This window comes from Podarcis bocagei (assembly GCF_964188305.1).
Source record: "Podarcis bocagei genome assembly, chromosome: 12".
Classification (NCBI taxonomy): Eukaryota; Metazoa; Chordata; class Lepidosauria; order Squamata; family Lacertidae; genus Podarcis; species Podarcis bocagei.
In genome coordinates this window covers 39,123,837-39,136,144 of record NC_138137.1, presented here as the reverse complement: position 1 = coordinate 39,136,144, position 12,308 = coordinate 39,123,837, and the positions used below count along the sequence as shown (strand labels likewise).

Here is a 12,308-nt window from a genome sequence, read left to right as displayed (position 1 = left end):
GAATACATTTAGTTACTACTCCTTGTTCATAGTATACTTTCTTCAACTTGTGAGTGAAAAATCATCTTGGTCTCCTAGCTAGAAAGAATGAAAGGTTTAAAAGGATGTTGACATTCGTGGTAGGAGATGGGACACCATGTAACCTCTTAGTTTCTAAGAGCACTTAAATAAACAACTTTTGTGTTTTTGCTCTTGCATGCTATGGCAGAACCCCAGTGGAACTGCTAATGTGATCCCTGGAGGATTAATAAACATCAAAGCAGGAAATGTTTACTAGATGCTTTAGAAGTATTGCATGTTGAAACTCTTGGTTAAAAGCACATTTGGTCAGTGACGAAGCCTTAGTTTACTGAATTGGAATGACTTAAAAAGTGGGATACTAATATACATACAGGGAATTTTTGAAAAGCCTTCTATCCCCTGGAATGGTGGCAGCAGTGGTTACTTGAGCAATATCTTGTTATAAACTATGGTTATTGTCCATAGAACGGGGGGAAGTCCCATAGTCATAAGAGCTTCTCTCTGTGTTCTCGGCAAGGAATGGAGTCTGTGGTTCAACGCCAACCGCTGTGTGCTTGACAACAATTTCTAACTAGGTCTAGTACAAAACCATTGTAATGGCTATTTCGGTTATTTTCACCCTGTCTTGCAACTTAAAAAGAAACCCTCAGGGTAGCTTATGAAACACAGTGTACACAACAGGGATCTGTGCTGCTTTCTTCTCCTGCAAACAGTGAGGGCAGGACCCAGGTGGGTAGTTTGTTCCAGGCAGGCTGACTGCCACTGTGGGAAGCTATAAACCATTTCTTTCCCTAAGCACCATCACCAGAGGCTGCTTCCTTTCTTCTCCTCTTCACCTCCCCCCTCCCAGCATTCTAGTCCACAGAGACATTTCTGAAGGGGGGGGGGTCTGAATGGAGATTGCACTGGATTGCTTCCAGTCTTGTAACTCTCTCTAACCATATTAACACAGTTTGGTTAATATAAAGCCAAAGATAGCTAACCTGTGGTCCTCTAGATGGTGTTAGACTATAACTCCTATTACCCTGGCCCACTGACTGTGCTGGTTAAGGATGATGGGAGCTGGTGTCCCAATGGCATTCAGAGAGCCACAGGCTAACTGCTAATTTAGAATGACATTTACAAGCAAGAGTAAGCCACAGCAAGCCTTGAACTTGTACACTTCCATTCTCCCTATCCTCCAGGAAGAGGCGTTTGGAAGCTTCCCTATTAACCATGATAACCATGGTTAACATGAACGTTTGTCTGGAGTGAGATACCACGGGGTCAGGTCTGGACACTAAAGCCAAACCATGACTTAACTTTTGGCCGCATGGCAACAGCAGCAGAAACGAAGCAGCTGTGATTTTTGCCCCAATCGTGTTTCACTCTTCCTCGTTCACACTTCGCAGTGGTTTGAATTGTCCAGTGAAACTCAGCAGAATTCATTTCCAAGGTTTTGATCTTCTTCACAAATCATCATCTGAACTGTCACTTATGTCAGTTTAAATTCTGTATTTTAGAGTTATACCCTACATTCACAATTGTATATGGGGTTGAAACACAGATAGCTAAGAGCGTATAAAAGATAATAGTTAAAAAGTAATTAAACTACAATAGAATTAAAATGATGTAAAAACAAATCTGTTGAAATGCAGGCAGTAAAAAAAACAGCACAGCATTATTAAAAGTCCTTTCCTTAAAAGCAGTCAATTCCCCAAAGCCTGCCAGAGCATGACAAATCTTCACTTGCTGGCAAAAGGACAACAAAAAGGAAGCCAGACTAGCCTCTCCATTAACGGAATTCCAAAGTCTGGAAGCAGCCACTGAGAAGGCCCTACCAAATGTGCCTAGAAGAGTGATGGGACTGAGAGAAGGGCCTCACCCAAAGATCTCAGACCCTGTGCAGTTCGTAAGGGAGACTATGGTCTTTCAGATAGCCTGGGCCTAAGCCATGTGGAAATGGAATTGCTGACCACAGGATGTAGCAGTGGCCAAGCCATTAGATGGTGGATGGGAGAGACTGGTGGTAGAGGTGTGTGGAAACCTCTGGCTTGTAATGTCTACTGAATGCAGCCTACTGTACAAAGTTTAGAGTTGAATCTGTTGCTGTCCTCACTTTTGCCTCTGGCCTTGCCAACTTAATTGCCTCTGGGGGACACTCACCACTGTCATGTGAAACACACCCAACTGTTGCTTGTGCATGAATTCAACCCTTGGGCTGGAAAATGTTCCCAACCCCTTGTATTGAAAAACAAAGGCTGTGTGTGTGTGTGTGTGCGTGCGCATGCGCTCTTCTTGGAACCAGACTGTGATTTGCTTGTTTTAAAAATGAGGAGTTACACTTCCCTATGAAGGACAGTCAGATTAACTATAGCTATTATAGATCTGTTAGTTGTCTTGCAGAAACTGCTAGGCCTGCTCTGACTTACGACTTTGAAGTAGAAATAAGATTTCCCTTGCTCAGTGTGCATTCATTTAATACAAAGAGTTTAGGGCAACAATAGATGTCATAGTCTTCCCATCCTAGAAGCTATGTTCTGAATTTTACAAAATAAGAGTTTACTTAACATCTGGACATATGTTATCTAAACATGGAAAAACTTTCCAGACAGTATGCCCAAATTAGATCCTCAAACAGCTGGAGAGAGTGGTTGCATCTGGATGTCTCAAAAGATTTTAGATTGAAGTAAGAACACAGATTTAGCATTTTGGCACACTTCAGATAGCTTGGATTCTAAAAGGGATCCCAAAGCATGTGAACTGTAATTTTTTTGAATACAGTTCACAGAACTTACTTTGTACACTAATAGTTATTATGGTATGTTACAGTTCTTAATTTATCACACATGCAGACTACATTCACCCTTTCCTGACTAATCAAGGTGCTTCTGATGTATTACCCTCAGATGCCGCTGTGGCTCTTGTGGGCAATGGAGACCTGAAAATGTTTACCAGATTGGTTAGTCTGGCCAGGGCTTTTGCACAAATGAAGTTGTCTTAGGCAGAGTTGGGCCACTTGCAAAGCTATTTCTCAGTCCTGCTACCTTAAGATCCTTTTAATTAAAAATCCTGGGCTTTTAGCACACAAAGCATTTGCTTTGCCTCTGAACAAAGCATTCTTCCCTAACGTACCAAAATTTACCATTATCATATTCAAGACCATTTCCTTAGGATATAGGAGGGTCCTATCCCTTATAAAAGTACTCTTTCTGATTTGTGGCAACATAGTACACAGTAACCATTGTTTTTCATGCAAATTGTGCTTCACCAGATAAGACAAAACCATCGTTCTACACTATGGCACAGAATGGTTCAACTTTGTCTGGTTCCTCCCAGTCTTCAAAGCCAGGCACCAAAAACCTTGAAACAATAGAGTCTTCTTCAGTTTCTGTTGACCATCTCTTTAATTGAAGATGTGATTTTGAGCAAGGCCCGAGAACAAAGGCTTCTCAAAGCTTGCCTCGCTGTGCCTGTCTCCATTGTGTTCAGTTCCAAGCTATCTGTATGCAGTTAGGCAAGCTTTTGTAGCATTCATACCTTCTGTGGCATTCGAGTGAGTCTGCTGGGGGGGAAATGTCAGTTGTGTATGTGATGTAAAATGTCACTTTAGTAGTAAGGAGGAAAAGTTGGAGGTATGCTGAACAGACATAAAGGGATACGAAAAAAGTTTATTCAGAAAAGGGAAATCATTTTTAAGTTTCTTGAGGGGAGGAGTGCTAGATCTCCAAATTGCATCTTGGAGTTACAGAGCTGCAGGAATAACTGTTGTTAACAGTACCTCATTCTGTTTTTCAGCACAACAATTGTAAATTGCCCTGCTTATAAAATTGGTTCTACTGCTATGGATTTGGGAATAAAGGATCTCCTGGGTTAGGAATGTCGACTGGTTTACCATTTTATTTTAAGCATTAATATGCTGCTCAATTATTTGCATTCTAAGCTACATGCATAAAAACAATCCATAGACAATAAACAATTAACGTAACACTACTTTAAAATGCCTGCTGCAAGCCTTAGTCACCCACCTGCACTTGAGCAAGGAGGTTACCTGTCTAATCTCAGCTGGGAGGGAGCTTCATAGACTTGGTCGCACCACTGAAACTATTTTGTTATATCCTGCTCTACTATTGGTTTGCCTCAACGAATCTGCTAATTCAAATTTTCTCCTCCCCTCACATAGATCAATGAACTGAGCCATGTTCAGATCCCTGTTATGTTGATGCCAGATGACTTCAAAGCATATTCCAAGATAAAAGTGGACAATCACCTTTTCAACAAGTAAGTGAAGCTGTTAGTTGTTTTTAGTTTGGTTTATAATGTGGATTATGTGATTCAGTCATTTGTAATAAGCTTAGACAGTATAGGCACGGCCTACTGCATTTTTTGTCATATGGCATACAGTTTTCTGTAAGTATCTTATGTCGAACTGTGACTACAAACTTACTGGAACATCTGCATGTCAAAAAGTGGTATTTGTTAATGCAGGGATGGCCAACATGGTACCCTCCAGATGAAGTTGTCTTAACGCGCTGCAGAGGGTGACGGGACTGAAGCGATGGCCCATGGGAACTGCAGCCTCCTTGGCAACAGCGAAGGCAGGAACATATTGCTCTTTCAGTCCTGACGTGCTCTGCAGTGCATCAGGACAACAGAACAGAGGAGGGAGGAAAAGATCCTTTCTTGCTCCTTCACATCCTGCTTAAAGGAAGGCCGTTCAAGAGCAGAGGAGGTTTAGGCCCATTTGCCTCTAGAGTTTTATAAGGCAAGGCTAGATTAGGTCTCTTCTGGAAGTAAATGGGCAGCTGGAGCAGTAGCATAATGTGTCTCTGATGAAATGCCATCAGATGAGGAACTGCACCTTCTGTGAAGAGCAGCCGCCATTACAGTGCAGTACACTAGACTTGTCTCACCAGGCATGAAGGCATGAATGTCTCTTTGCTAGATCTGAGTCCTGCAAATGAGGTTGGTGCTCTGTCTGAAGTTGCAGGCTCACCGATGGATCCAGGTTCTGCCCCCAGGCTGAGAACCTGCTTAACCAGGGGAAGCTGATGCGGTCAGTGGAAATCCTTTCCCTTCCTGCATATCAGGGCCTGCCAACAGCTACTAATGCAGGCTTGCCTGGATTAATCTTCAAGCAGTTTGCCTGTCACCAGCCATGGTGAGGCACTGGTAAGCACTGGCACCTTAGGACCTTGGTTTCATTAAAGGGGCATGCAAGTCTAGCTAGATGAGCTTAAAGCTATCATAACACTCTAGATTTCCATATGAGCTTACCCGCTGGCCCTGCATGATTCCCTGAAGAGGCTGGAATGGGTGTTTTTGAGAGACTAACAGCAAATATCTCTGGCCTTTTGTGCCCCCAAATAGCAGAAGAATGCACTTTAATTTTGCAGGCGTTCATTAGGTGCACCCTCCTCATTTCCCTCTTATAACCGACAGTACTAGAAGCTGCCAAAAGAGTTAGTGCAGTAAACAGCATCCTCATCACTTAGACTACGGGTAGCGAACTTGCAACCTTGGCATTATCAGCATCATGCAGTAACCAACTGAGCTATCCATGTTGTTAAGCTTCTCTAGCTCTGCACTGCCTGACAGCAGATCTCCAGATTTTAAAGGAGTTTTTCCTTGCTCCACCAGGAGATACCAGTGATTGGATGTGGCACCACTTTTTTTGGGGGGGGGTATGCAGAGCATGTGTTCTGCCACTGATCTATGAATTCCCACCCCCCACTGCCATTGCAAGTTCAGTTTTTGGCAGCCTTCCTGATGTTTCTGGAATACAACTTCCATGATCCCTGATTATTCGTCATGCTGGCTGGGGCTGATGGGAGTTGGGAGGGCACTGGATTAGTTGAGCTGGAAAAGGCCTTTTCCAGAGACTTTGAATTGCTTACCTCAATCTAAGTAGACAACATTAGGCTAGATGGACCAAATGTTGGGCACTGCTGTGCTAGGGGTTGTTGTTTTTTTTTTTTTTTTAATTGCACATGATACAGGCCTCACAGCTAGTTTGGACCTTCTAGGGGAATTCTTGGGCAAAATATAACACATTAAGTTCCTGAGCAAAATATGATGTTCAGTTCAGAGGTTTGTTACAGTTCTGTTTAATGCATTTTGATGTAAATTTACAGTGTTCTGTATTATAGTAACTGTTGCTGTTTTGGAAGGTACTTGGTCTTGTAGGGGAGAAAGCTTACTTCTGCAGATTTATCTTTATAAATTCTTAGAAAGTATTTTTCCCCCCTTCAAATCTTCTGTTTCAGAGAAAATATGCCAAGCCATTTCAAATTCAAAGAATATTGTCCAATGGTTTTTCGTAATCTGCGAGAGAGATTTGCAATTGATGATCAGGATTTTCAGGTAGGCTTTCTACCTTGATAAACAATATTGATGATTTCCAGCTTTACAGGCTGTAAGCAGGAGGGGGAAAGTCTAGACGAAGACCTGATTTAGGATCGTTATTTGGTGGTAATTAAGTGCCCCTATTTCATGAACGTGCTCTATTATTGCCTGTGGTTGGGACTGCCTGATCCACACTTGATACTTCTACATTTAAATTGTGTTGCAGCTGCTGTTCCTCCATCAGACCTCTTGCTCATCTTCCCTCTATGCCTGTGGTGATCAGCAGGCCTGACTTTGCCCCACGGCAGGAGGGATAACCTTAGGCAACAGCTGATGGAGGGATGAGGATGAAGACCTGAAGAGCAATATCTATAGTTTCTGTGCCTTGGTGTGTAACCTTAGCAAAACTTTATTAGAGAGATATAAGGAAAGTCCTAACGGCACAGTTTTATCGTCAGAAGTAGGTACACTGTGTTCATATCATCAGAATTTTTTGTTTCGTTCCACAAGCTTGTTTAGCGTGGGCTTCCTCAGAAGTATTCTGAAATCCTAAGTGGGTAACAAATGCTCCTTGCCTCATTGTGGAAATGATCTGCCTTGCTGACATATTTTTACACTTTTCAGTTTGTTTAACTTTCCTTCCATTTGTTTCCTCTCTGTCATTTAATATGGTCCGTGAACAAATACCTGCAGTGATAGAGACACCGAGAGCTAGTAAAATAAAAATGTATTTAGCTAAACTACAAGGTTAAGTTAAAAAAATCCCCAAACACTAATGTTTAATAAGTGTGATGAAGAATCTTACAATAAGCTCCTATATGGATCTGCTTGATTGCCAAGGTCATCTTCAGAGAACCCTCTCAGGGTGCCCACTTTCTGGGGTGAAGGGGGTAGCAACAAGATGAAGGAAGGAGCCATTTCTGACGTCTTGCCCCTGGAACCTCCCTCCCTCGGAACATCTGCCAGGCTCCCTCTTTATTTTTAGAGGACCGTGGAAAACACTTTCCCCCTTAACATTCAAGAGGGTGTGGTCCTTATTGCTGTTTATGCTGCTGTATCATATCCGTTGGTTACTTGTGGGTGGTTGTTTTTTTACTGATAAGTCTTATGCTGTTAGATTGAGAAATCCTTGTGGCTGAGAGGCAGGATGCAAATGTGTGGAGAAGGGGTGGCCATTTTGTGAGCTTTTGCCTGGGAGAGTTCCAAATCATATATCAGCAGCAAAACTTGTCAAGGTATTGGTAGAATGACTCCCAAAGGCAGTGTGTCTAGACTCAGCAACACATTATGAGAGAAGGCAGTAGCTGAGGAGTCTTTTCTCATGGTGGCAAGCAGGTGATTTTGGGGAGCATAAGTGGGGGAATCACGGGGTTACTTGAATCCTTTAACACTGACCAACTGCTGATATTACGGTAAGGAACTTAACCATCACGTCTGCCATCAGTGATCCTGATGAGTCATCCTTGAAATAACGAAGGGGGTTGATATTTGATGTTTCTCCAATTGCCTGAGAGGTTGGGGTTTTAATTTAAAGTATTGCAAAAAGGGCCTTCAAGCTAAAGTTGCCCCGAGACAACTTGCAAGTGACTTAGACCGAAGGGGATGGGAATCATGTTTTTAAATAATCTAAATAATCAATGTACATTTTGTCTTAAGAGCTAAGCAATAAGATGTTCCTACACCTTTTCCAACCAGTTCATTACTAGCCCCTCCTGGTTCTATGCAATTGGCATTGCTTACACAGTGGTACCTCTAGTTACGAACTTAATTCGTTCCAGAGGTCCATTCTTAACCTGAAACTGTTTTTAACCTGAGGTACCACTTTAGCTAATGAGGCCTCCCGCTGCCGCTGCTCCGCCACTGCACGATTTCTGTTCTCATCCTGAGGTAAAGTTCTTAACCCGAAGTACTACTTCCAGGTTAGCGGAGTCTGTAACCTGAAGTGTTTGTAACCCGAGGTACCACTGTATTAATAAGTAATGGCTGTTCCCCTCCTTTGTTGCAAGTTTGCAGTATTAGGAATTTCTGGTTCCAAGTAACATTCAGAGAGGCATTCTCCTCAATAGGGGAAATAACGTTTCATCTGAAAACACCAAGCTAAAATTTTAACAGCTGTAACTTAAATAGAAGCCTTTTCGTCTTGAGAAATGTGTTATTCAGCCAGAAGGGAAACACAGCACATGCTTGCAACTTCTGCTTTGCACCTCCCCCCCCCTTGCCGCTTCTGAAATTACCACTTCCTTTTGTTTCACTGTCAGCTGAAGTGCTCTGATAACCACTGCCATTCTGACACACACTATAGTATGGCTATGGTAGCATTGGAGATTGAAAAAGGGAGTGCTTGCAAAGGCGCATGCAAGTCAACTTGCTCCATTCTTCCTTTTTGAAGCACTGAATGTTAACTTTTTCTACATATTAAAATATTTTGAGCGGGGGGGGGGGAGAAGCTGGATTTGTTTCTAGCCCAACGATGTGCACAGATGGCTTCTGTTAAAGCAGCAGAGATGGTTTACAGAGATAGGAAGTAAGATTGTCTGTCTAACCAGGATATAGGCAGCTTCTTTTAACCAGAGCCAGGCTATTTGTCCAGCATTGGCCACTCTGACTGGTCCATAGAAAGCCAGACCATTGGTCCATCTTGGTTAGTGTTTCCTTCAACCTTTTCAGACTCGGGCCCCACTTCTAACCCAAACATGCAATTGGTGACCCATTTCTCAATCTTTTACCATATATTTGCATGGTGTAGTGCTCCTGTTGCATTGCAACCCACCTCAGATTCAGGCCGTAACCCACTTGTGGGTCCCAACCCACTAGCTGAAACTAGTGGTCCATGTTGACTAGCAGTGACTCTCCAGTGTTTTAGCCACAAGGGACATTTCCAGCCCCATACAAAGATAAGTGTTTAAACCTGTATATCACTTCTCGGCCTTTAAGCTAAGATCAAGTGTAGCGTGTAGCTTAACCTGTGACCTCCTTCTACATGTAAGGCTGATGGTCATACAACCGAGCTTTGGTGGCAAATGGATTCTCTCTAGACCCATTATTTATAGTACAGTAACTCTAATTTCAATTACTTGAAAAATATGGCTTGCAAATGCCAACCAGAATTCATTCTCTGCTATTATCGCTGTTATCGCTGAGCAGTGTGCAAGATGAACATGGGTAAAATGGCACACTTCCTGGTTTGTTTAATAGGGCATGTCGGTGTAATTAAAACAACTGTTCTCGCCAAATGTCTTTGCTTGGAATCTGCAGTAGATGTCCTTGATAAATTGTTCCAGAGGCTAGACATAATGTGTTTGTAACATGAACTTTTCAGAATTAGGACTGCGTGTAAGTCTATTGCACTCAGATCTGAAATCCATTTTATAGAATGCTTGCAAGCACTGAAGTTTCGGAATCGCCTCCTGCACTTAAAGAAATGAATTGGTGTCTTATTTCCTAACCGGCAGTTCAAATTGTGTGAATTGTTGTGCTTAATCTCTGTATAAGAACAGGGGCATCTGGCTCCAGTTACTCTAAATAGTTTAAGCCCAAATTCACAAATGTCCCAAACTCACTCACTCGTTTGAAATCAAGACGTTCTGGTCTCAGTGGTGTTTCTTCCAAGTCAGCATGCTTAGAATTGCTTCCTGAATAGTTTTTGAAGGTGCTGCAAAATGTTTGTTTATTGAAAAGTTTATATAACGGGAGAGGGCTAAATGGTCTTGATTTTTAGAATGTGCTTGTTAATGTTCTTCACTCCAGTGAGAGACCTAATCAATAGCTGTCAGACCACTGCCATAAAAGTAGGACAGTCATTAGCAGATGACTTTGACCTTTATCAGGCAAAAGGCTTACTGGGTTTAATCAGTTTGCTCACAAAGAAATAGCAAAACATCTGTTTGTTTTTAAAAAATCAGCTGCTTCACAAACCATATTGTGAGTTTCCTGTCTCAATTAAGATAGCAGCAAAGGTTTCTCAGGGTATGAGAGGGTGAACGGCGGTTCTATTATTTTCATCTAGGGACCATATTTTTATCTCTTAAAATCAAGAGTTCACTTATATACTTGAAATAGTTTTGCACTCTCAGTGAACTTGTTCAGGGAGCAGAAATCTAAGATGGCCACCTTCTCCCCACATATTTGTAAGAGAAATGGAACAAACTGCTGATCTCTACCTTAATACTACCTTTGTGAAATCAGATACAGTACTCATATGATGTCCAGCATTTTTCATATTCCAAATACAGTGGTGCCTCGCATTACAAACACCTCAGGTTACAAACACTTCGGGTTATAGACTCCGCTAACCCAGAAGTAGTACCTCGGGTTAAGAACTTTACCTCAGGATGTGAACAGAAATCGTGAGCTGGCAGCAGCAGTGGCCCCATTAGCTAAAGTGGTACCTCAGATTAAGAACGGTTTCTGGTTAAGAACGGACCTCTGAAACGAATTAAGTTCATAACCAGAGGTACCACTGTATGCAAGGCCATTTCTTCAGAGTTGTTGATTTTCTATTTGAGAGTAGAGATCTCCCATTTTAGTACCAAACTTCCTGAGATGTTGTGCATTGGGCTCATTGGGCTCTTAGTGTCTTTGATTAGAAAAGGCACTATGTGGGCTTTTAACAATTTTATTACAAAATTCCCATTGATGCCTTGCCATCCATGACATCTTCCATCCATTGTGTAGACTGGGATAGTACCCGCCAGCATCTCTGCTCCTGAGAACACCAAGCTCTGGTCTCCCTTCTGATGATAAACCCACAGTTCTATGATTCATGTTTTGTGCTCGTAGTTTTCCTTGATAATCATATTTTCAGAGAGAAAGGTAGCAGCCCTTTGCATTATGGAAAACTTGTTTTAAGATGCCCTTTTGAGGACTTTTGTGCAGTGAAGTTATTTAAAAGGGCCATTGTAAAGATGGCAATGTAAGATCAGAGCATCTACCAAGAATTTTATCCTAGATTATCTCACCTCCTGTCAGATACAAGTCAAACCAGCAATTATTTGTAATTTAAAGACAGAATGATGTTCAGTATCTGTCATTTCTACTTAACCCTAACCTTTCAAAAGAGGTTTTTTTAAAAAAAAATAAAAACCCAGTTTTATCATCCATTTCTTCACCTCTGAAGAAAAAGATTTCCTCTACTACATTTTTGTCTAACTCCCTTTTTTAGGATCACTTTTGAGATACTCTGTATGTAGATTAAATATATTGCGCGATTGCATAAATAATCTTTAGTCCTGTGAAAAGAGCAATTATAATTTAATGATATTAATATGCCAACGAGAGTATAAAATATTGGAGATTAGAGTGGGCTAATTAAATTGACCTTTAAATCCTTCCTACCCTCTTGGAGTCCGTTGCAAATCCCTAAACTCCCATAGTGCAGATAAACTTCAAAGGGAAATGAGGTGGCTTTTCCTCTGTCCCCACAGCTGCTCCTGCTGCTTGAAATTTTCATTGAGAAATGTTAAGATAGCACATGTCACAGGATGGAAGGCGTCTTATAATGCCTCTCTGAGTAACCAGCTTGTGCAGGGAAACGCTAAGACTTTCTACCAGCTGTGGGGCTTACGTAGTAAAGGATTTTCCCTGCTCCCCCCACCGCTTCCTCCCCACACTATAGGAAAATCGCTAATCTCAGAACTTCAGTTTTTGCTCAGCTCCCAAGCTATATTTCCATTCTGCTTCTTGAGTTTGTTGCTTTTTGCTAGAAACGTGGTTGCTTTCTTCATACTTTTCTATTAGGTCCAGTCGTGGCCGACTCTGGGGTTGCGGTGCTCATCTCGCTTTATTGGCCAAGGCAGCCGGCGTACAGCTTCTGGGTCATGTGGCCAGTATGACTAAGCCACTTCTGGCGAACCAGAGCAGTGCACGGAAACGCCGTTTACCTTCCCGCTGGAGCGGTACCTATTTATCTACTTGCACTTTGACGTGCTTTTGAACTGCTAGGTTGGCAGGAGCAGGGACCGAGC

General features: G+C 42.1%; 1 protein-coding gene across 6 annotated transcripts in view; it reads left to right on the top strand.

Moving 5' to 3' along the window:
* PIP4K2A (phosphatidylinositol-5-phosphate 4-kinase type 2 alpha) overlaps positions 1-12,308 on the top strand; it is a 190,582-nt gene that overhangs the window by 147,346 nt on the left and 30,928 nt on the right. For all 6 annotated transcript variants that reach the window (XM_081163282.1, XM_081163281.1, XM_081163283.1 and 3 more), the window contains 2 exons: positions 4,184-4,281; positions 6,267-6,363. In XM_081163282.1, coding sequence (XP_081019408.1) covers positions 4,217-4,281; positions 6,267-6,363 — 162 coding nt within the window. In that variant the 5' untranslated portion in view covers positions 4,184-4,216. The remainder of the gene's footprint in view (positions 1-4,183; positions 4,282-6,266; positions 6,364-12,308) is intronic.